Source organism: Rhinolophus sinicus, chromosome 5 (assembly GCF_057876585.1).
Source record: "Rhinolophus sinicus isolate RSI-liver-muscle chromosome 5, RSI-T2T, whole genome shotgun sequence".
Classification (NCBI taxonomy): Eukaryota; Metazoa; Chordata; class Mammalia; order Chiroptera; family Rhinolophidae; genus Rhinolophus; species Rhinolophus sinicus.
The window spans coordinates 41,168,815-41,192,399 of record NC_142505.1 but is presented as its reverse complement, the minus strand read 5'-3'; the positions used below and the strand labels follow the sequence as shown (position 1 = coordinate 41,192,399).

General features: G+C 46.4%; 3 protein-coding genes, 1 long non-coding RNA gene and 1 other non-coding gene across 6 annotated transcripts in view; 2 read left to right on the top strand and 3 right to left on the bottom strand.

Annotated features, from left to right (window-relative positions):
* CAND2 (cullin associated and neddylation dissociated 2 (putative)) overlaps nt 1-11,369 on the top strand; it is a 30,460-nt gene extending 19,091 nt beyond the window's left edge. Inside the window, exons 11-15 of the mRNA XM_019746669.3 lie at nt 2,348-2,443; nt 5,358-5,527; nt 6,629-6,793; nt 7,108-7,215; nt 9,266-11,369. Coding sequence (XP_019602228.2) covers nt 2,348-2,443; nt 5,358-5,527; nt 6,629-6,793; nt 7,108-7,215; nt 9,266-9,490 — 764 coding nt within the window. The 3' untranslated portion in view covers nt 9,491-11,369. The remainder of the gene's footprint in view (nt 1-2,347; nt 2,444-5,357; nt 5,528-6,628; nt 6,794-7,107; nt 7,216-9,265) is intronic.
* RPL32 (ribosomal protein L32) lies at nt 11,327-16,145 on the bottom strand. The gene is made up of 4 exons (XM_019746679.3): nt 16,017-16,145; nt 14,646-14,746; nt 13,841-14,022; nt 11,327-11,504 (listed from the first exon to the last, which is right to left on the bottom strand). The coding sequence occupies exons 2-4, from the start codon at nt 14,739-14,741 to the stop codon at nt 11,375-11,377; spliced, it is 408 nt and encodes a 135-aa protein (XP_019602238.1). The 5' UTR covers nt 14,742-14,746; nt 16,017-16,145; the 3' UTR covers nt 11,327-11,374.
* LOC141567368 (small nucleolar RNA SNORA7) lies at nt 14,814-14,953 on the bottom strand. Its single transcript, XR_012489963.1, has one exon. It is a non-coding gene; the product is annotated as a small nucleolar RNA SNORA7 (small nucleolar RNA).
* A 151-nt stretch (nt 16,146-16,296) lies between the features above and the next one.
* Nucleotides 16,297-23,563, top strand: LOC141567223 (uncharacterized). Its single transcript, XR_012489692.2, has 3 exons — nt 16,297-16,515; nt 16,650-16,936; nt 20,756-23,563. It is a non-coding gene; the product is annotated as an uncharacterized LOC141567223 (long non-coding RNA).
* The window catches only part of EFCAB12 (EF-hand calcium binding domain 12), a 20,780-nt gene continuing 14,560 nt past the window's right edge, over nt 17,366-23,585 (bottom strand). For both annotated transcript variants that reach the window (XM_019746712.3, XM_019746703.3), the window contains 3 exons: nt 20,282-20,441; nt 18,533-18,589; nt 17,366-17,887 (listed from right to left, as the gene is read on the bottom strand). In XM_019746712.3, the coding sequence (XP_019602271.3) occupies nt 17,629-17,887; nt 18,533-18,589; nt 20,282-20,441 (476 nt within the window). In that variant the 3' untranslated portion in view covers nt 17,366-17,628. The remainder of the gene's footprint in view (nt 17,888-18,532; nt 18,590-20,281; nt 20,442-23,585) is intronic.

Sequence of the window (23,585 nt, the reverse complement as noted above, 5' to 3'; positions counted from 1 at the left end):
TCATATGGTAGTTCAATTTTTAATTTTTTGAGGAACCTCCATATTGTTTTGCATAGCGTCTGCACCAATTTACATTCCCATCAAGAGTACACAAGGGTGCCCTTTTGTCCACGCCCTCACCAACATTTATTTTTTGCCTTTCTGAGGACAGCCATTCTAACACACGTGAGATGATATCACACTGTAGGTTTGATTTGCATTTCCCTGATGATTAGTGATATTGAGCATGTATCTGTTGACCTTTTGAGTATCTTCTTTGAAAAAAATGTCTATCCAGGTCCTTTGCCCATTTTTAATTGGATTATTTGTTTTCCTATTGAGTTATATGGTTTCTTTGTATATTTTGGATATGAACCCCTTATCATTGTTTGCAAACATCTTTTTCCAATTCCATTGCTTGTTTTTTCACTTAGTTGATAGTTTCTTTTGCTGTGCAGAGCTTTTTAATTTGATGTAGTCCCACTTGTTTATTTTTGCTTTTGTTGCTGTGTTTTAGGTGTCATATCCAAAAAATTATTACCAAGACCTATGTCAAGGAGCTTTATTCCTGTTTTTATCTAGGAGTTTTATGGTTTCAGGTCTTACATTTGTGAGGTCAGATAATTAAGTTCGCGAACTCATCCTAGAAAAAGTGCTACATACCTCATTGCTGAATATCACTAAAGTCACCTTTGAAGTACTCCCCCTTGGAAAGCTATGCACCGACCCAAGCACCTAGTCCACCCTTCAAAGCAATTTAGAACTCTCTTTCTGGTATGACCATCAGAGCTGTCGTCGTATTATCCTTGATGTCCCGAATGTCATCAAAATGTCTTCCTTTCAATATTTCCTTTATCTTCAGGTAAAGAAAGAAGTCATTGGGGGCCAGATCAGGTGAGTAGGGAGGGTGTTCCAATACAGTTATATGTTTACTGACTGAAAACTCCCTCACAGACAGTGCTGTTTTGTCATGATGCAAGAGCCATGAATCGTTGGCAAAAAGTTCAGGTCGTTTAACTTTTTCACGCAGCCTTTTCAGCACTTCCAAATAGTAACCTTGGTTAACTGTTTGTCCACTTGGTACAAATTCATAATGAATAATCCCTCTCATCTCAAAAAAAAAAAAAAAAAAAGGTTAGCAAGATCATTGAAACAAATTCACAAACTTAATTGTCAGACCTCGTAAGTCTTTATTCCATTTTGAGTTAAGTTTTGTTAGTGGTGTAAGATAGGGGTCCAGTTTCAGTTTTGTATGTGAATATCCAATTTTCCCAGTACCATATGTTGAAGAGACTGTCTTTTCCCCACTAAGTATTCTTGGGTTTTTTGTCAAATATTAGTTGCCCATATATGCTTGTGTTTATATCTGGGCTCTTGATTCTGTTCCAGTGTCCTATGTGCCTATTTTTATGCCAGTACCATAGTGTTTTGATGACTATAGCTTTATAATATAGCTTGAAATCAGATGCCTCCTGCTTTGTTCTTTCTCAGGATGGTTTTGCAATATTTGGGATCTTCTATGTTTTCATACAAACTTTAGGATTGCATTTTTCTGTTTCTGTAAAAAATGTCATTTTAATGTGAGCAGTTTAGAAAGGAATTGAGAAGCATGTGGGACAGCTGCTGATTCTTTCACCCAGTGAGAAATGTATTTCCCTCCCTTTCTTCCGCTTCTCTACTCAGAAAGCAAGCAGAAAAGCAAAATTAAGTGAGTTCTTTATTCCCAGGCTTTGGAGATTCTCTGAATTCTATTGGAATCCCCTTGGCCTTCAGCCTACTTGAAGTACAAGTGCCCCCTGCTTAGAGAATGCAGGGCTGAGGCGTAGGGCTCAGTAAGGCTCAGAATCAGCTTTTGAATTCTGGATCTGTTTGCTGTGTGACCTTAGACCTGAACTTAACTTTCCTGGGTCTCTCTTCCCTCATCCGTAGAATAGAGATTGATAATTTTATTAATTATTTTAATTCTATAGTCTTTATTATTATCAACCAATTAATAGGACCATCCTGAAGATTAATTGATATAATGTGTTGAAAAATAGAATGCCGTCCCAAGGCCTGAGCAAAGATCTTTCTTTGGGTTGACCACTGTCTTGGGTTCTTGGTTCTCAGTTTGTATCCTGCTATGTGGTTACCTGAGAACTGACCAGTTTTACTCTCTCAGCTGCAGCAGGAAGAATTCAGGGGAGATTCTAGGCTACCAAGGGAAATGGCAGCATCCACTTCCTCAAAGGTTGGGGGAGGGGTTTTCACGTGAGGAGGGGGTACAGTTCTGTCTCCCGTGGAGGCAGAGGCGTCTTGGCACCTTCCCACCTGTGGGTATCTAGGATTGGCCCTGCCCCTCACCAAGCCACTGCCTCTTGTCCCGCAGGTCAGCCGCACACCCGGAGCACTGTCATCACAGCTGTCAAGTTCCTTATCTCGGACCAGCCCCATCCCATCGACCCCCTGCTGAAGAGCTTCATTGGTGAGCAGAGCATCCCCTCTGCCCACAGCCCCGTTCAGTCTCCTCCATAGCCCTTGAGCTTGGGCTGATTTTACTTGCACATTAGCTGAGGGGAGTTGAAGACCCAGGAGGCCATCTCACTCCCCCAATAGCAGCAGGCCCTGGGTTCAAATCCTTGTATTGGCACTGAGTTGCTGGGTGAGCCCAGCAAGCCCCTTTTCACCTCTGAGTCTCAGTTTCCTCATCTGTAAAATGGGGACAAGAAATCCTTATCTGCAGTTCTAAGGTTGTTTTGGAAACCCCCATGGGTTATTGAGGGGGAAAGTGCTCCATGAACACACAGGTTCTTAGAAGTGTGAAATCACCAACCTCTCACATACATTGGCTGGACAGGGCTGCACTGGGACAGGGAGAGTGGCTCCCTAACTTGTCCTCTGTCCCTGGGGCTTTCTGGCCTGAGGAGCCCAAGCAGCCTTCATTGGGAGGAGGCTGAGCCCTCCTCCCTTTGGGGCTCTACAGGACCAGGCTTACTTCTTCAGAACTCCAAGCCTGTGGACCTTTAACTGGACCACACAGGAGTCTGGCCCTCCTCATCCAGGCAGGGCAGCCTAGTGGACTGTGGAGAGGTTTTGGAGTCTCTCAACCTTGAGTGCAAATCCTGGCTCTGCCATTCCCTGGCTGTGTGAGCATGGATGCATCATCTCGTTCTCCATAAAATGGGGGTGCTGATCTCCACCTGCTGGGGCACCATTGTGTGAAACTAAGGAGTCAGCAGATGTGACTGCACTCTGAATTGGAGAACATGCCCAGAAGCTACAGCAATATCATCATCAGCGACTTTATCCTGTGTCCTGACGCAGCAGACGCACACTGCCCTAGCCCTGATTTCTGATTTCCTCCATCTTGCCTTAGCTGCCCATGGCTGGCCCCCCAGGGCCTCCACTTGGATGTTTGGTTTTTGTTGTATGTTTGAACCAGTTTTGAGCTCTCACTGTGTATCAGGTCCCATGCTAGGCATTTTAATATACCTCATCACAATTAATTCTCACAGTCCCCTGCGTGGAATGTAGGGCTGGCCCTATTTTACAGATGAGGAAACTAAGGCTCAGAGAGTAGATTTGAACTCAGGTCTTGTTGGTTCCCCACAGTTGTGTTCTCACAGAGAGTGGGGAACCTAGGAGCCAGCATGGTACAGTGGAAGGGCCCAGAGACTGCCAGCCCTGGGTTGGAATCCCACTCTGCTGAGAGATTGTTCTTCCCAGTGTATCACATCAGGAGGCACGTAATGGCAGTTTGTCCCGTGTCTGGTGATGGTAACTCTGATCACCTGATTAAGGTAGAGCCTTCCAGGTTTCTTCACTCTAAAGTTACTCCTTTTCCTTTGGAATGAATAAGTATTTTTTAGTCTATCAAAATATAGATAGCCTAAATATAGATAGACTCTTCCTCATCAAATTTTCACCCACTATGTTTTGCATCCATTGTGATTTCTTGCCTGAATCAGTGATTACTGACAGTTGCCAAATGGCAACTTTCTAATTCCAGCATTCCTTCCATATTTATTAGTTTGCATTCTAAGGAAGGACTTTGCCTTCTCCCCCATTTATTCATATCATTATAGACTCAGGGACTCCTATTTCATTCAGTGGGCTATAATCTATTAGTGTCTTTATTTATTTTGATTCTCAAGATTGTCTCAGATTTAGCACGTGGGAGCCCTTCAAGCTGGTTCCTATGTTCATTGACATGTTTTCATCATTCTTTGAGCATATCTTTAGTTTTTGGCTCAATGAGATGCTCCAGTCTCATCTTTCCTGCCCCAGCCCTGGAATCAGCCATTTCTCCCAGGAGCTCTGATTCCTTTTGATGGAGAATGGTATTTAGAATCCAAAATCTGGACACTAAGTGTGCTCATTGCTACTGGAGTTCCATTGCTTCTAGGCCCTTTCAGCAGACAGTACATACTAGGAAATGTATGTATGTATGAATGTATATACACAGATGGGTACACGTGTATCCATGTGTTACTTCCTGTTCTAGTCCAGCACCACAGGGTTCATTCTAGCGTTCTCTCTTTCCATATACCCTTCTCTTACAGGGAGAAACCCAGCTCCTATTGTTATATCTACAAGATATTTGTTCTCTTAATTTTGGAATACACAGAAAATAGTCTGAGAATTGCTAACTTTTGTCTCTGTGACAAGTCAATATTTGTTTATAGTTCTTTTGTCTTTAGCCTGAGGGCATGTAATCAAAATTCTTTGTTTGGAAGTTAGTTAGGTGAGTTGTTTTCTCTATCATAACCCGGGGTGGTTATGTTAATTATTTGAAATACAGTTAGGTTTTCTTTTTTAGGGATTCCCCCCATTCTTGATTTTATTTATTTTTTGAATATATAAAACATCAGCATAGTTATTAATAAGTCTAAACTACAAAAAAAGGTATACTCAGAGAAGTGCTGTGTGACTGTAATTTTCTTCACCTCTCTGATCTTCAGGAGCCTCATCTGTAATAATATCAAGTTAACATTTTTGCTAAAGCACATAGCAGAGGGCCTGGCACAGAGGATCTTTGCTCTGTGCCAGGCCCTCTGCTATGTGCTTTATATACATGACCACATTTTTAATCATAAACACAGCTCTACAGTATAGGTACTGCTATTACCCCCATTTTACAGATGAAGACATTGAGGCTCTCCAAAGTCCCCTTAGGAAGTGGTAGACTCTGGATTTGAAGCCAGGTCAGACTCAAGTGCACATTCTTATCTGGACTTTGAAGGCTTCTTGTGCATGGTACAAAGTAGATGCTCAGAACATGCTCGTCCCCGTTCGCCAGGTCTGCGCAACCCTCATGAACCAAATAACCAAGGAGGGGGTGGAGGTGGTTTGTGTCTTAGCTGTGTTGTCCCTCACACCCCCTCTCATCTTTCTGCCAGGAGAGTTCATGGATAGTTTGCAGGATCCAGACCTTAACGTGCGCCGGGCCACTCTGGCTTTTTTCAACTCAGCCGTGCACAACAAGCCCTCGTTGGTCCGGGACCTGCTGGATGACATCCTGCCTCTCCTCTACCAGGAGACAAAGGTCCGCCGGGACCTCATCCGAGAGGTAAGGCCTGGGGAGGACTAAGCGGGAGCCCTTGGGCCTGTCTGGGGGAGCTGTGCTGAGACTTAGGATCGAGCTCATCAGATGACCAGGCCCTATGGCCTGGGTCAAGTCCTGCCCCTTGATTTCCCAGCTATGTGACCTTGTCAGGGCAACCTAACCCACGCTGAGCCTCAGTTTGTCCTCACAGGCAAAATGAGCAAAATAATCATGTCTGCATCATAGGGCTGTTGAGAGGATTCCATGAGGTAAGTCCTGCAGCTGCTCAGAACTGCTCCTGGCACCTGGTTAGCACTCAGTGAATATTGATGACTCTTGTTATCACTCAACATTGAGAACGTGTTTGTGGAGTGCCAGCCCTACGCCTGAGTGCGAGGACTCAGAGATGGACCAGACATGGTTTCTGTTCCAGGGAGCTCATGGCCTCCTGAAAGAGAGAGATACCCACTCTGCTGAGTATTTGACTTATTTATAGCCCGATTGGAGAAGTTAGGCTTTAAGCTTAGGGCAAAGATTAAAGGTGACTTAACAGCTAAGTTATCACATAATGTGATAAAAAGGTCTGAACCACTTGGCATCACTGAGGAGGAAGTGACTGTTTAGAGGGGTTAGGAAAGTTTCCCACAATAGGGTTTATTTGAGCTGAGCGTGGAGGAGTGAAAAGTTTACCATTAGGAGCAGAGCCTCATGGTTAAAAGCTTCAGAGAGACCTGGGTTTTTAATTCTGGTTCAGCCACTTATTAGCTGTGTGTCCTTGGGCAAGTTAATTAACCTCACTGAGCCTTAGTTTCCTCATATGTTAAATGGTGTTAATAGTAACACTGGCTTCCTAGGACTATGTGATGCTTGAGTAAATTGTTATCTCTCAAGCATTCAGCACAGAGCCTGGCACATCATAACTGCTCAGTAGATTATAATAATAATTATTGTTACCATTATCAAAGGGCATTGCAGGCTGAGCAAAGGCATGGAGACTTGAAAGCATGATTTGGGGACAAGACACATACTGAACAACAGAGGTATGGGGTGTGCAGCAGGAACTAGGGGAGGTGTTCTTACACTCTGAGGTCCCATCCCCTAAACTTTTGTCGTCCTGTCCTGCAGGTGGAGATGGGGCCCTTTAAGCACACAGTGGATGATGGGCTGGACGTGCGGAAGGCGGCCTTTGAGTGCATGTACTCACTGCTTGAGAGCTGCCTGGGCCAGCTGGACATCTGTGAGTTCCTGAACCATGTGGAGGATGGCCTGAAGGACCACTACGATATCCGGGTACGAGGAGCCCCCTACCAGACCCATGCCCCCCTCATACCAAATGGCATCTAAGCTGGAGAACTACTGCCTCCCCGGTGTCTCTTCTGATTCTCCAAGTGTAGTTGGCATAGTCGACGTTACCATTCATACTACAGATGAGGAAACTGAGGCCCAGAGAGGGAGAGACTCTGGCAGGAACCCAGGCGGGAATTAGTGCTAGAGTTTGGACTTGAGCTCCAGGTGTTGGATCCAGAGCCTCTGCTCTTCCTCAGAGCCTGCTCCTTTCGGTCCTGGGCCATTTCACCAAGAACTGTCTCCTTCCTCCTGGGCAGATGCTGACCTTCATCATGCTCGCACGATTGGCTACCCTGTGTCCTGCACCCGTCCTGCAGAGGGTAGACCGGCTCATTGAGCCCCTCAGGGCCACCTGCACTGCCAAGGTAAGCCCCTTGCCCAGCCCTCTGCATACCTGCCAGGGCCTCTGCAGATGGTTCGTAGTTACCATTTACTAAGAATTTCCTGTGGGACAGGTGGTGTGGGATGTGCTTCCTTTAATCATCATCATCATCCTGTAACGTATGTCTTATTGCTTCTTATTCTTACTATCGTGTACACAGGGGAACAGAGACGGAAGTGATCGAGGCTACACAGCTAGTAAATTGCAGGGCTGGGATTCAAACTCACCTCTGTCATTCATTAATGTTTCTTGGGTGCTAGGTCTGACACAAGGTACTAGGGATACAACATTGAACATGATGGGCTCCCTCCTCTCACATTCTAATTGGGAAACTGAGTCAGACTCTTAGATAGAAATCATTGACTGATTGATATGGGGTGCAGTTGCTGCTAGACTGGGGTGCCTCAAGGGTCCGGAAGAGGGATCTGGGGCAGAAGGCCTCAGGGAAAATTGCAGTGTTGGGAACAGAGCCTGGCACATCCAGGGGGTATCCAGTAAATACCTGTTGAATGAAAGAACTAATTTAGGTTTTGGAAAGGTCAAAAAGAGAGCAGAGTATTTCAGATTGGAGCTTCAAGAGCAGAGAGACCTGTAGGCCAGTAATTTTTAAGTAGCAAAACCTTTTCTCCCCAAAATGAACTCTTAGGTGGATAAAAGATAAAATTGGTAACTAATAGAAACCTGTCTTGTAAGTTTCTATTTTTAACATATGCTTAGCATGAAGTCAAACAGTGGTTCTGGTGGGCCATTGAACTCTTTTGACAGTCTCAGTGGCTAAATCATTTCTAGTTTTCTTTGGACCATATGGCATGGAGAAAATTCCTAATTCACAGGGAAGAGCTGCAAATGGTGTTGCAGCATCAGGACACCCTTCAACTCACTTTGATCTGAGACCTGCACCAAAGCCACTCAGTCTGGCTGCTCAGAAGATGCTGTTTGTTGGGCACTGTGATGAGAGCTTGTCACATCCACGGCCACAGTCCCTGACCCGCAATTCTGAAACCTATAAAGCTCTGGAAACTAAAAGCTTTTTAGTAACTTCTTTGGCAGCAAAACTTAACTTGAACTGGCATGAGTCTGATATTCATTCATATTCTTACATTTTTCTATAAATTTAGTGGGGGAAATATTAGTATATTTGATTACAGGGTATTGTACCAGACCCATGTTATCTGCACATGACCATCTTTCTAAAACCCCCAAACTCCTGAATTCCAAAAGCGTATCTGGCCCTAAGGGTTTCAGAGAAGGGAGTGTAGACTTCTGTTGTCATTTAATCCTCACAGCAGCCCTCTGAAGGAAGCTCTTACTGGTAGGTGGGGAAGTGAGAGGCAAAAAGGTGACTACCTGAAGTCAGCTCTCACGGGGCAGAGCCATTTAAACCCAGGACTGTCCAACCCCTGTACCAACTTCTTAACCACCACAGATTCTTTAGGGGGAAGTCTGTGTTGTCTGGGTTGTCACGGAGGGTCTTTATTCCATAAGCAGTGGGGGGAATTCCAGAGATTCTCTAAGTGGGAGAGGCTTGGGGTGAGGAAACAGAAAGCAGACAAGGCAGTTTGCGATGTTTATTCTGCGGTTGCATCTGCAGAATGGACTGCAGATGACCAACTAGAAGACTGTCACAGTAATCTATTCATTCAGTTAAGTTCTATGGTAACAAGAGCCCGATTTAAGCACAGTAAAGAGATAGATAGGTCAATACGTTTTGTCAGGGGAAGGAATTTAAGTGAACACTTCACAGTAATTGTCACCAAATTATTACCAAAAATAATTTATATTGTCTGGTCAGAGGCCTTTTAGGTAACTTTGAAACTAATTTGAATGACAAAGAACCACCCTCTTAGAAAACCAGCCAGTGTAAAAGCCTCGAGGTGGAAGAAGCCATCAGGAGGCCAGAACCAGACTGTGAAGCAGGAGAGTGTGCAGCCCTATTTAGGCTTAGAAGATACAGGTAGTGGAGAGGCCAGCCAGTGAGGAAGCTGTGGTGCCAGGTCGGGCTCCATCAAGGATGGCTCATTCTTTCCCTTTAGGTCAAAGCTGGTTCCGTGAAGCAGGAGTTTGAGAAGCAAGATGAACTGAAGCGCTCTGCCATGAGGGCAGTGGCCGCCTTGCTGACCATCCCAGAAGTGGGGAAAAGCCCCATCATGGCCGACTTCTCTTCCCAAATCAGATCCAACCCTGAACTTGCCGCCCTCTTTGAAAGCATCCAGGATTCTGCTTCAGCCCCCAGCACAGACTCAATGGAGCTGAGCTAGTCCTGCAGCCCCCAGATGGGCCCTTATTCAAGAGAACGGGGCCCACCCAAGCCAGAGGCCACAACCTTTACTTCTAACCTTTCTTCTTATCGCTGGGGGCCTTCTTGCTCCTGTTCAGGGCGTCCAGTGCCTTCTCTAGGGACCCCAACTCAAAACGCCCCAAGCTGAAGCTGCAAGGCTGCCAACAGTTGAGCCCTTTAACTCAGTACAGTCATTCAAAACAACATTGTCTAATTTTCCAAGTCTTCCACGCAGATTGATGTGACTTCGCACTGGTCTGGTTCCTTCAAGCTGGGGTGTCCCTGCCTCACAAAGTACTTAGTATTTAGATATATTCTTGTGCTCACAGCTGAGAGGTTAGTAGGCAGCAGACTGGCCTTCCTTCCCGTGTCCCAGATTTGTCACTCACACCACTCCCATTTTTTCAGTTCACTTAACCTTAGATATGGCTGGGCATCTTAAAACTTCAAGATATTTTGAGTTATTCACATTTTAGAATTCAAAACTGCTTTATTTCTAATTGGCAGTGATGAATCAGTGTTTTCTTGCAGGGGGAGCAGGGTGGGTAGGGAACTAGAGCTAATGAGTTTTTCTAATTTCAAAAATAACTTGGCAACCTGGGAAACAGGAAAGCAGTAAAGTACCAACCATCTTTCATGTCATCCCCCGCCCCCCCCAAGCATACCAGTTGGCTTGTGACCTGAGGGCTTTGAACATGTGGTTTTTAGTATCGAGGACACAGAATTAAGCAACAGGCCAAAGAACTTTTTGCTATCCCAGGTTAATAAAGGAGAGATCCTACATTATAACTATATTCTCTGCACACTTCCTCTCAGTAGTCACACACTATCAGTGCTACGTACCAAGTCAATTTAAAAGCAGGAAAATGACCATACATTTATTCAACAAATGTTTCAGACTAGGTTTTGCACAGGTGGCAGTCACCCTAAGACATTTATCTACTGGCACTAAGGGCCTTAATTCTGATCATGGCTAGCACACCAAGAAAATTATAATCAGTGTAGTATTTCTGCTTGGTTGACCAGGACTGGGGTGGGGGTGGGGGGCCCAACCCTATAAACATGGTTTGCACTAGAGTACATGCCATATCCCATGTGACCTATACTGCCACTTCATACCATTTCTTGGCGTATCATAACGTTAGAATTAAAAACAGCTAAATTCTAGCCCTTGTTGCCTAAGGTTTAAGGTTGTAGTTGAAAAGGAGTTTGAGTGTTAAATTCTGAGTCCCAAGAGGCCCCACTATCACCAGTTAAGGATCCTACACTCTTGGAAACTGCTACTAAATTATGCCTGAAGCAAAGCTGGGGGAGGTTATATAAGAGAGATTGAAAATGATCTTCAAACGTTCAAGGCTGATCACATATAGTAGAGGAATGTGTCATCCTATTGTGTATTTTTGGACAGAAGCTATGGGGTGCTATTTCAATAAGAGCAACAATTTAAGGGAATAAAAAAACTCATCTGGATCCTTTCACGCATTTTCTTAATCTTCACAAGAACTACAAAGGGTAACTATCTTCCCCAACCTTACAAAAGTGAGGCTAAGAACTACTCCTTGCTCTGAGCTGCATGGTCCTTCAGTTGAGGGTCTCGGAACCTACCTTAGTCTGAGGACCACGTCTTCCCCAGCCCTAACTGGGAGTTGCCCAAGGCTGGTCTGGGCACCTGAGAAGCCCGTGCCCTGAGAAACATCGTGTCCTTTACAAACCCCTTCCAAATGGAAGATTCCAGAGCATAACAGGCAAAAGAACAATATCTGTGACAAGCTGTCAAAATAAACTGAAGAGTAAAATCCAGGGCAGAAAAGCCAGATGGAAGAATTTTATGGTTTTATTAAAACACAGTTTGCACACAAGCTGTCTATTCATTTTCTTCACTGCGCAGCCGGGCATTGGGATTGGTGACTCTGATGGCCAGCTGGGCTGCTCTTTCCACAATGGCTTTGCGGTTCTTTGAGGAGACGTTGTGAGCAATTTCAGCACAGTAAGATCTGGAAGAGAATCCGTAAGTGGGTAAGGAGCAAGCCAGCCTGGAACATACACTTGTCCGTTCCACTGGAAGACAATGGCTTTGGTCACTTCGCCTCCAGAGCCAAAGCACTGAGAAAAGAGGCTGCTGAATGACACCTGCACGCCCCCAAATACCAATCCCCCAAATTTCATGGTACTAGCAAGGCTCTTATAAGTGTTTCCTGGCAGTGACACAAAACGCTGTCACTGTTCCCTCATTTAATCCTCACAGCAGCCTTGTAATCCAGGCATCACTTCCATTTTACAGACAAGGAAGTGAAGGCCCACAGACGTGGAAGTGAATTCCCAAATCATACATTCAGTAATGGACAGGGCCAGTATGGCTCAGCACTCCACTCCAAGTTCAGAGGTTCTCCCTCAGTCTTTCTGGCCAATCTGCCCAACTCAGGGCAATCTCAGGGAGCTTGGACTTGTTCCTGCAAAGTTTTGGAACTCCGCAAAGTAGCAGAGCATACTCCGACAGTCTGATTAAGCCCAGGGCTCCTAGCCCAGACCACAAACGTTACTTGTTCGACTGCTATGGGTACAATTCAGGTTGAAAGCATCACCGCTTCAAGTCACCCCGTGAGTAGCAACACCTGACATTTCCAGGAACTGTTCCCATCCATTCCTCACAGTCTCACTGTGCCCTAATCTGATAACAAATTGGGCTAATGTACACATTTCAGTAAGGAGGGCATTTATGAAGCTATCAATGGTGGATTAAGACAATCTACTCCTAGAGGAATTACAGCAAACAGAGAAGACTGTCAAGGAGTGGTTAACTAAGGCAGTGGGTGTATATGTAGTTCTTTTCAAGAACTTTATAGGAAAATAGCTTAACACCAAAACAAGCAAATCCACACAAAGAATTTTGTTTTATATAAAGGAATCCACTCAAGCTCAAAGCTTTATTTTAAAATGTTTCCATAGTCTTTGCTTTCAAGAAGACTTAAGTTGTATTGCACTTTTCGTCTTTTTTTTCTCCATTCTTCTAAAACTCCTCAGGTTCTTATCCATATGTATGTAATAACCATAATCACACCGTACACATTATACTTTCCCCTCTGCTTGGGCATTTTCCATAGATGACGATTTTTTGTGTACGCGTAACATTCCACTCAGTGCTGTACTCCCACCATTCACCAATTATATTTACAATTGTTCAGTTACTGCTGCAATGATCACCTTATAGTTTCCCTGCTTTTTAATTATGAGAGGATAAATGCCCAGAAATGGAACTTGTATCCACAAGTCAGCAATTCAGATTCAGAGTGTTCCTATGGCTTTTGATACAAACCCAAACTGCTTTTAAAAAGTATCTTCGAGACAACCAGCAACATTTACACCACAATCATTTTTCTCCCTACACAGCAGGTATTAAATTACATGTTTCTATTCTCTATCCACCTGCTTAGTGCACTTTGGGCATCCACATAATTCCTAGGCTTATCCTTTTCTAAAGAAAATTTCTACCATTTCAATGCCTATTAGAAATCCAACCTAGAAACTCAACCAAAAATGGTTTCTTTCACTTTTATTACTGTGTCTACAATCACTATAGCTAAAAAAATCTTTGTAAATATGCACACATACAGATGTGACAAGTTAGTCACCCTCTCTCCACATTCTATCTAATTTAGGAAAAATGCAAGGTTTTAGCTTAACAGGAAAGAAAATAAACTATCCTCTGCTTAACCAAAATATACCATTCCCTCCCATCCAGATTCAAGTGTCTAAATCATTTCTCACAAGGAATCTTTTCTCAACCCACTGCCCTCCTTCTGGCCTAGCAGACCAAAGTCTTCCACAGAGCTCACCAAGTGTCTTTCGCAAAACAATGAGAAAGTAATGCTGTGACCCCTCCACGTAGCTCCTGCATCTGTACCACTTTAAGCCCCCGCTTTGCCTGCGATCTTCCTCCTTTTCTCTACTTCATATCACACCGAGTTCTAAATCAGGCAACTCCTCTGTTCCTGAAGCAGTCTGAAGATACCCATGGTTTGAGGGCCCCTTAGGTCTGAGGCTGCATTTGAGCTCCCACATAAAGCAATGTTCTGAAAACGACGCTGCAGTGTTGGTAGTGTCAAGCAAAGTCCTCCCCTTTCCAGGTCTTGAGTTTCTACACTTTTCAGAAGTCGTCATCCCCGTCCCACACCCTTAGAGAGGAAACATGTTGCAGTCCCCAACAAGCATCTGGTAAGCTCCTGAGAGAACAGGTAACTCCTCCAATTGCATTCTAAAAGGTCGAGTCCCTACCAAAACTGTTCACAGACAGACTCCTGACACCTGAACCCAGAGGAGGGATTCCACTCACTTGTTGCACATCAGCAGCACTTCCAGCTCCTTGACGTTGTGGACCAGGAACTTCCGAAAGCCACTGGGCAGCATGTGCTTTGTTTTCTTGTTACTCCCATAACCAATGTTGGGCATCAAGATCTGGCCCTTGAATCTTCTGCGCACTCTGTTGTCAATGCCTCTGGGTTTCCGCCAGTTACGCTGAAAGAACACGCATAGATGGGGGGTTAGTGTCTGTGCAGACTGCCAACTCTTCCTTTTGGAGGAAAAAGGGGGCTCAAATGAAAAGGAAATATGCCAAACAGTTGTCTCTGGGTAACAGGATTTCACAACTCCTTTGTAATATTTTTGTGTGAAAAAAAATAGGGGCTCCTGCATTTGACCACCAGGAAAGACCCACATCCTCACTCCTAAGCAAATGAAAAGCAGGCTAGACACCAAGGAAATGTGAGGGGATTGTGTACAGAGTAAGACGAACAGCATGGGTTTCAACATGGCACTCAAGACCTGGATTTTCTCATCTATAAAATTAGGATAATCTACCTCTTCTACCATAAGGCCACCTGAAATATGATACAAATATAAGCCTCTAGACACCTCAAAACAGCAAAGTGTCCCATCCATGTCATTTAAATTTCAATTTACACACCAAGCGACAGTACCAGTAAGGCACAGAGCCTTGGGTTTCTATATTGAGCTCTTCTACCAACCACAGACTGGTCCATCTGCCAAAGATTATCTTCCGACTGGGTGATGTCAGAAATCCAACAGCCTATTTAGAAACCCCTCACGCGACCACATACTTCCATCCCAGGATTATATACCTTAATTTTGACATATCGGTCTGACTGGTGCCGGATAAACTTCTTGGTCCTCTTTTTGACAATCTTGGGCTTCACGAGTGGTCTGAGGGCAGCCATGATACCTTCAAGAAAGAGGGAGAGACGGTGAGACAGAGTCCTGGAAGGAGGCTTTCCTACCCAGGACTCAAGCTTTGTTGCAGAGTGTCTTCCAATCACCAGCTACTGAACAAGCAGGGAATGGAATGGGTACCTCTGCCAGGCTTGTTTTCCCTCCCGACTCCGAAGCTGGCAGAATATTAGCCACTCTCCAGATGCGATCCTGGGAGGTAGTCACCTCACCCACGCAAGGCCAAAGAATGCCAACAACTAACCTAAAACAAACTGACCCCCAAACGGTCTCAGCTTGCAAGGAGCAGCAATTCCCACTCCATAGTATCGTAACCCATAGATGGTACAATTTCCTTTTGGTTACACAGGCCTTGGGCAAACTACATGAACCGCACTGTTTTCTCATCTGTAAAATGGAGATTACATTGCACACTGAATGCTTGCAATGCCCAGGCCAAAACAGATGTCCGGTAAAGAGAAACCTGTAATTCCCCTAGGATGCGGCTAGACTGCAATACGCTCAAGATATACAAAAGCACACGGGACTTGGGCCTAAAACGCCTCTGAATCTTTGAACTACCATTCTACCTGGAGATCAACTCAAAAATTACCTTTGAGGTGTCCTCTGCTACCCTCTTTTCTACTGTAGCGAGTTCGCAATGAACATTTTGTTCAATAAACGAACGACTTTTCCCCCCCACTAGCACCATGATTTCCTCCTAGACACGGACGCCGTTTCTTATTTCCAGAGATCCTGATCCACTATCAGAATTCCTGGTAATTGAACGAATCGACTCGCAGCTCGTGGGGTTTTGGTTGTTTTGACCGTCCCGCTGCAGTGGTAACCCCAGGACCAGAAACTGCAGGGAAGGGACCGTCGGGCAACAGATGTATTAAGAATACACGTGGGCAGATATCGCTGAGCTAAGTGATCCGATGACTCGAGCCCAGGCCGTTCAGGCAGCTATACCCCCGGATGGTTCCCTCCCCCCCAGGAGCCCCCTTAGTCTGGCCCCAACCGGGGCCCTGTGCCCCCGGGGCTCAAACAAGCTGTCCGCAGTTCAGACTGATTCCAGGCGGCCTCCGTATGAGTGCAAGCGGCCCTCCTAAGCGAACTTCCATCACCGGCTGGGTCATTTAGTTCTGTTCCTGTACGCGCTCCAGGCAGGCGACAAGGACAATATCCACCGAGATGACCGCTCGGAGGACAGGCCTCCTCCCCAGGGGGGCGATGGGACTTGGTGGAGACCGCAGAGACGCGGATGACCAACGATTAAGACTCACCGGGTAAAAGATGAACGCCACCTCCGTAGGCAGCGCAGAGGAAGAGAGGGGAAGGGGGCGCGCGAGGGCTGATGGGACATAACCTCAGTGAAAAGGCGAGAACTTCCGGCTCTTGGTCGTTCAAAGAAAATAAACTTCAGAGAAATAACACTGAAAAAAAGTCGAGGGATACCTGTGTTTTCCTAGACATTAATATCTAGGGGTAGAACTGAAAAATGTTCATACCTGTTTTGGGATAACGTAGAATATTTGCAATTATTTCTGAGCTTCTAAGACCTGGTGGGGGCGCAGCCACTTCCGCCAGAAGTTGAAGCCGCTTCTCCGTCAGCTTTTAGATTTTTTCCGCCGGCGTTTCTTCTGCTCCAAAGCGCGCCTCTTAGTGGCCAGAAGGAAACAAAACAGAGGCTTCCTGCTCCCGCCCGTGAATTTATAAATGGCAATGAGACTACGTATAACAGCTCTCATTCAATGGGATTTACTTTCCTCCCACAATTCTGAGGTAGGTCTCTTATTTTTCCTCATTTTACATATGTAGAAAGTGAAGTTTGGAGATTTGACTCTATAATCCACACTTCTAACCATTAGGCAACACTGCCTGGTTTTTCATTGTTGTTCTTGGTTTGTTTTGTTTAGCTTTTGCTTTTAAGATTAGGGCGAAAATCCAATTTCAAGAGGGAAAACAATTCCCCTGGATTCCGCCGTACTGATGTCATCAGTGATCTTGATAGGAGTAATTCCAGGGGTCGGAGGAAGACAGAAGCTAAACTGGATCTGTGGTGTTAACTGAATGAGAAGCGAGAAGAGTGTTGACAACTCCTTCTGGAGATTTTGACTGTGTGACGCAAGGGGAGTTTGAGGAGACCAGAGACCTGAAATGTGAAATGCCTTGTCCCAGGTCACACAGCTGGCAAGAAGTGGAGGTGAGACTAAAACGCCATGGCGTCTGCACCACACCTCGTGAATCCTGCTTATTCTGCGGGCTGTGGGAAGTCGGATGCGAGCGTGGGAGCGCTGTGTTAATAGCTGCCCACCTGAGACGGATCAGGAAAGAAAAAGTCTTGACGGGGTCAGAGGGGTTAATCAAGCAAAGGGCTTATGAACCAAGAGCGTGCTTCCAATTGCAAAAAGACCCAAGAGATTTGGAAGTCGTGATCCCAATGGCCCAGTGTGGGGGGATGAGGGATATGTTTCACAGAGGAGGGCACAGGGCTCCCCACAGTGCCTGCTGCTTCCCCATGAGCACTGAGATCCCAGGGAATGTGCCTGGTGTAATCCCCTAGGCTCAGGACCCCAGCTTTCCAAACAACCTTCTGGCCACCGCTTCCGAGCAAGAAATCGCATCAGCTGGATCATAGGTGACGTGAGAAAAACTCCAACCTGGTTTATTTCAAAAGGGCAGGGAAACACTCAAAAACTGCACCTCTTTCTCTGGACACATCTGCCTCTGAGACCCTAGACAGTTTTGCTCTTCAGAGAGCTGGCCCTAGGCCCTCCCCCTGAAACGATTTCTTTCGTCTGGCTCTTTGACACTCCCCGTGTCTATGGCTCTGGGCGGCTGGCTGCACTGGCCCCCAGCTCCAGCATGGCTGGGTCTGACAATATCTAGGCCACTCTAGTAGATGTAGTAGACTTTAGGAGCACTGTAATGGGCGCAGGTCACGTCGTTCGTGTTCCTAACGGGCCACCTGCGGGTGGGGTGGTAGGTAGCCGAGTAGGCAAGGGGCTGGTGTTGGACACAACTGAAGAGCGCCAGGCTCCGATCCACAGCCACAGTGGGCAGGTAGAGTCGCAGCTTGTCCAGGAGGTGACCCGGCCAGAAGAAACTGGGGTGGGTTTGCTGCCGACGACTGGGCCTCATCACCTTCAGCTTCCTGGAAAATGAGAAGACACAGAGGAAGTTATCATGGTGGACAGGCCAGGGCTGGCACTCCTCAGCAGAGCAAAGCAACTGTGACCATAGTAGAGGTAGCATTGTGCTAAGGGCTTCAGTATCTCAGTCTTCACTACAGTTCCACGTGGTAGGTTCTGGTACCATGTCCCCAAGGTTACACAGTGACCAAGTGGCAGAGCGCAGGCTTGACTCCCAATCGGCCGCCTCTAAAACCCAAACTCTTAAGTGTACACCATCTATTCTCCAGAGGTATTTTAATGTGGTGTTCAGAGTACAGTCTGTGGAGCCAACATAACTTGATTCAAATCCCTGCTCTCTGCCACTTTCATAGATGTGTGACTTGAAGCAAGATCATTGACTTTTCTGTGCTCAGTTTTTTCTTCTGTAAATTGGGTATGTGAAGAGAAATGCCATAGGGTCATTAAAAGGATTTAAATGAGTTAACACATAGAAAACTGTCTGCCTGGCACTCTAAGTTTTACTGCCTCTCAGCTCCTGGGCACTGAGCCCCAGATGCTGTGCTAGGAGCAGCATGGAACGTGCAGAGTCCCAGGCACCTCCTCCAAAGTGAGGCTAGCTCTTCTCCCACCCAACCCCCTTCCAGAGTTAGATGATTGCTACAGACCTGGTGAATTCCTCAAACTCCTTAAAGTGTATTTTCTTGATTTTCTTTGGCAGTTTCCTAGTGGATAAGAGAGAGTTGTGTTGTCAGGAGAGGGGAAATCCAGGTTAATGCAGCCTCAGGGAGTAGATTGGGGGCCACGGGGGTGGGCGCATCTCTGAGTCCAAACCAGAGCTTTGAAAGGAGAATTTCTTCCATTTGGGGTGGGGCCCTGTCTCTGTCTCCCCAACCCCGCCACCCAGTGTTCCAGTGGAACATGCGGCGGGCTTGGGTCAGCCAGACCTGGGCTTGTAACTTGGCTGGCTGGGTGACTATGGGCAAGTCACTTTCCCTTTCAGAGCCTCAGGTTTCTCATTTCCTAGAACAGAGAGCTCTCAGAGTAGTTAGGAGAGGTGCTCAATAATCTGAATCATTTTGGGGCCCTTGGCTCCCACTTTCCCTGGCAGGTTGAATATAGCCTGGAGATAAGGATGGTGAAAACTAACTCCCCAAACTTTGGGCCTGGCAGACATCACTAATCAACCACAGCACTCTTTCCCAGTAAGCCTGCACCTGACCTCGGAATCTTTCACAACACAGTCTAAGTAGTAAGATGAAACCAATGTCCATCCCTGTCCTAGGTGACCTCTCTTTATCCTTTATACCTGTGGCCTACCTAAGCATGGACAAAAGTCCCTTTCTCAGGTTCATGCCCGCTTCCTAGGTTGATGGTTCAGGAATGGTGCCAGCTACTCAGGGGCTGAAAAGCGGTCATTAAGTGATCAGAAAGGGCCCTCTAGGCCACCACCTGCCTGGCTCATGCTTAGCTCTTCCCACCTGCAGGCCTAGGCCACTTGTGCACTTGGGAACATCCTGATGGGGTAGGGTCAAACAACAACAATCATTGCTTGAGTGCCAACTATCTGCCAAACATTGTGCTAAGGAGTTTACATGCATTTCTTCTCTCGTCTTCACCGTGTATGGTAGAAGTTGTTATGTCCATTTTATAGATGAAGATACTGAGGCTCAGAGACTGGAGTAACTTATCCATTTAATCTGTAGACCTGTCTGATTTCTACTTGGCTCTGCTGCATCCCACCCCAGCCATTCTGGCTATACCAACCCAGTGGGCAGCTAGCAGGGATCCAGAGTAGGGGCAGGTCCTGGACTGCTCCTCTTTCATAGTATCTACTCAGCTGTCCCCTTCTCCTCCCACGCTGGCCCCATCCTCTGCAGGATGCCTCTTGTTTTCCAATCCGCAGTCACCCATGGATGCTGGCTCATTCCTGTCCCTGTTTTAACTCTTTCCAAAGAAGGAAATTTTCTTAGAGAGGACTCAGGTTGACCTGAGGGTCACGGACAGTACCCAGTGTAGAGTTCTTTTCTCCTCCCAGGGGCTGCAAGACCCCTTCTTGCCAGAGAAGGCAGGGCAGGGGAAGAGGCTGCCACCGCTGGCTTCTGCAGGGCCCCTGACACCCAGCCCATGATTGGTGAAGGGCCTCCCGATTCTTTAAGAAGGCCCTCTTTATAATCTTTCCCAGGGAGCCTGAGATCACGTAGAATGTGGTCAGGAGGGTAGCTGTGTGGGAATGAGGCAAGGAGGCTGTGGCCCTGAGACATGTGCCAAGGGTGACAGTGGGGACTGGCCAGGCCATGGTGACCCAGTTGGACATGCCGGGTTCAGTCAGAGACACTGGTACAATGGGATACCCCCAGTGTGACAGCAGTAGGGCAGGAGGCAAATGGAAGGGGGAAGGGGACCTGACACTCAGCTTGTCAGTCTTCTTAGCCACCAGCTCTTCGAAGGCAAGGGAACTGGGCAGGACTAGAGTTGGACTGAAGACCTTACAGTCCGAGTAGTAACCTCCTGGCTGCCGGATCGGGCGCACCTGGTCCTTCTGGAAAATGATCTTGTCCCCCGGGTATAGCAGGGCTGCGAGCAGCAAGAGAAACGTGGCCTGTCAGCCCAAGACCCCTCCCTGCCTTGAGCCTTTGGGGCAGAGGGCAGAGGAGGGCTTTTAAAAAAATATATTCACATTTTTGTTTAAAAATATTTTTTCTTGTATATATGTATTTTTTTCTTGTATACATTTTAAAACTATTACAATTTTTAAATGTAGATTCACAGCAAGTTGCAAAAATAGTGCAGAGGATCCCTTAGACCCTTCCCCCAGCTTCCCCTAAGGGTCACAATGCATATATAGGCATACATCGTTTTATTGCACTTTGCTTTCTTACGCTTCACAGGTGGCAGGTGGTGCATTTTTTTACAAATGGAAGGCAAAACGCTCCACCAGTGAAAAGATTACAACTCATGCTGGTCTGGAACTGAACCCACAATATCTCCAAGGTATGCCTGTAACTGTAGTGCACAATCAGGAAATGGAGTTGGTACAATACTGTTAACTACAGACAAGGGAGCTTATTTATAATCAGATCAGCAATGGCTTGGGGGGCTGGGTGCAGTTACTACAGAGCATGAGGGCCCACACCCCACTCCTCCTGGTCAGGAGTCCCAGGAGGAGGAGGGGAAGATTCACCCAAGATTTCATTAGGTTAACTTAGACCTGGTAGTGATGGCAGTTTTCTCCTTGCCTAGAATTAGTCTCCTAGGTAACCTTAAGATACTTTTCTAAGAAGTACAGAAAATAAAAAACACCGGCCCCGGGTCTCCATCTTCTTGCAACTGTGGAGCAGTGCTTGTTAACACACGAAGAGCTCATTTTCTAGAAAAAGTGGTGGAAAGTTACATTATTAATGTTGGTTATTTAGAGATAGGGCTGGGATTGTGCAGGTGAGAGGGGAGTAGAGAGAAGGGGATATGCAGCATCAACATTTTAAAAGATATATAGGATTTTTTAAAACTACATTTAAAAATATATGTATATATACATGACTTTTTAAAAATGACTTACATGCGTAATTGTGTAAGTGAAAAAGAAAAAGGCTCATGAAAGGACAGTCACCAAAATATTAATGGTGGTCAGCTCAGGCTGGGGGGGGGTTATTTTTGTTTTCAAAAAATTTAAGTGAGCAAGTATTATCTATAAAACTGGGGGGAGAAAAACAATAAAGCTATATTCACTGGGGAGAGGGTAAATGCCTCTGTTCTGGAAATCTTGGCCATGAGCTTAAGGCCTGAGTCTGAGCCCACCAAGCTCTAGTCTAGAACAGACCTGGAAGTCCCCATGTCCCCATGTTTGTGCTTCTTTGTCCACAGCAGAGAGCAGGCCTCTGTCATAAAGACAACCAGTAGACAGAGGCCAGGACAGAGGTCAGAAATGGACTAGTTTTTTCCATCTAGATCAGTTAGAAGCAAAAGGAAGCCCACCCATGCACACTCCTGTATGCCCATGAACTTGAGATCCTGCAGACATGGGAAGCTCACAGGCCCAGGAACTGGCAAAAGCCAACAGTGGAGAGAATCAGTTGTGGCTCCATGTTGTGGAGGGGACAAAGGAAGCACATCCAGAGGAAAGACCTGACCCTCAAGAGCAGTCCAGAGTGCGTGGCAAGCCTGCCCACATTTCAGAAGACAGACAGCTGTAGCCCCAACACTAAGTAAGAGGAGCTGATGTAAACGATCAGGGAAGACGAGCTCCCTGAGGAAGCAGGAAGGAAGGATGATCTGTTGAAACATCAGTGCCCAGAGCTGCAGGATCTCCTGGCTCAGCGCTCTCACCCCAGGCGGGCTGCTCACGCGATGGAGTGCAGCACACGCAGGAGACAGTGACCCTTTGGGTCGGTTTCCCGTGTTCCTGAAGGCCCTTGGCCATGTCCCCCTGTATAGGCCTGTTACGGCCTAAATTGTATCCCCTCAAAATTCGCGTGTTGAAGCCCTAACTCCCAGGACCTCAGAATTTGTATTTGGAGATAGGGTCTTTCAAGAGGTGATGAAGCTGAAATGAAGTGTTACGGTAAACCCGAATCCCATCTGACGGGCGTCCCTATAAGAGGAAATGTGGGCACACAGAGAAACACGGGGGTACGTGTGCACAGAGAGAAGACCCTGTGAAGAGGCAGCAAGAGGGCAGCCATCTGTAAACACATGACTGAGTCCTCAGAGGAAACCAACTCCCTGGCACCTTGACCTTGGACTTCCAGCCTCCAGAACTGTGAGGAAATACATTTCTGTTGGTTACGCCACCCAGTCGGTGGTATTTGTTACGGCAGCTCTAATACAAGACCGAAGGCCCTACACACTTAGCACTTGTTTCCCTCCCTCTTGGGAAAAAGATGGAAACAATCAATTGTGACTGTTAAGTCTTGTTCTCAGGTAAGTCACACCACACTCTGTGTGTTCTTTCTCAGAAAGCCTCATTTCCCAATGTGGCCACAGTTCCTACAAAGTTCCTATGGGAAAACCTCTGCCCTCATGCAGCTCGCTGTTCATGTTTTTAAAGCATAGAAAGGGACCTGCCCATTAAATTGATAAATTAATAAATTTGGGGTGCCAGTATTGCTCTGCCATCATTGCGGGGATATGGGGGCACTCCCTGTCCCCATCTCACACACTCTACCCAGAGACCCAGGCTCCGGTCTGCTTGGATATATAAAAATTTTTCCCTCAAGCAGAGGGTACAAACAGTAGGGAAATCTCAACGTTGAGTCCTGCGGTCGGATCAAAGAGCAAAGCGCCTCAGCAGAGCCTGACTCCTGTGTACTCCTACCTCAGTGTTGCAGAAGAACCAAAATATGGGCCTGGGAACTGGTTTTGGAAATGCCCAGCACAGCATTGAGTTTGTCACTTCTATCAAATCTCCCTCTTTGAAACTGGGATTGTTCCTTTATGCTCCACTTCAGGGCTTCCCCAAAGGAGCTTCCTGTACTAGAAAGCTAGTTCATCAAGCTCAGTTGGGGAACCCAGACCTCCAGGCCTGTGGAAATTGTGGACCTCCAGGATTCTAGAAATCCCACTGAGCAGCAGTACAGGCTGAGCTGTTCGTCCTTTCTTCTCCCTCCTTCTTCCCAATGTCCCCACCCCAGGCCACAGCGACTTGGCTGGGTGCCTGTTGGCTGTGGAAGGACAAACCTCAGGGGGACACACGAGGCATCTTCCCGGGACCAGCCACCAAGG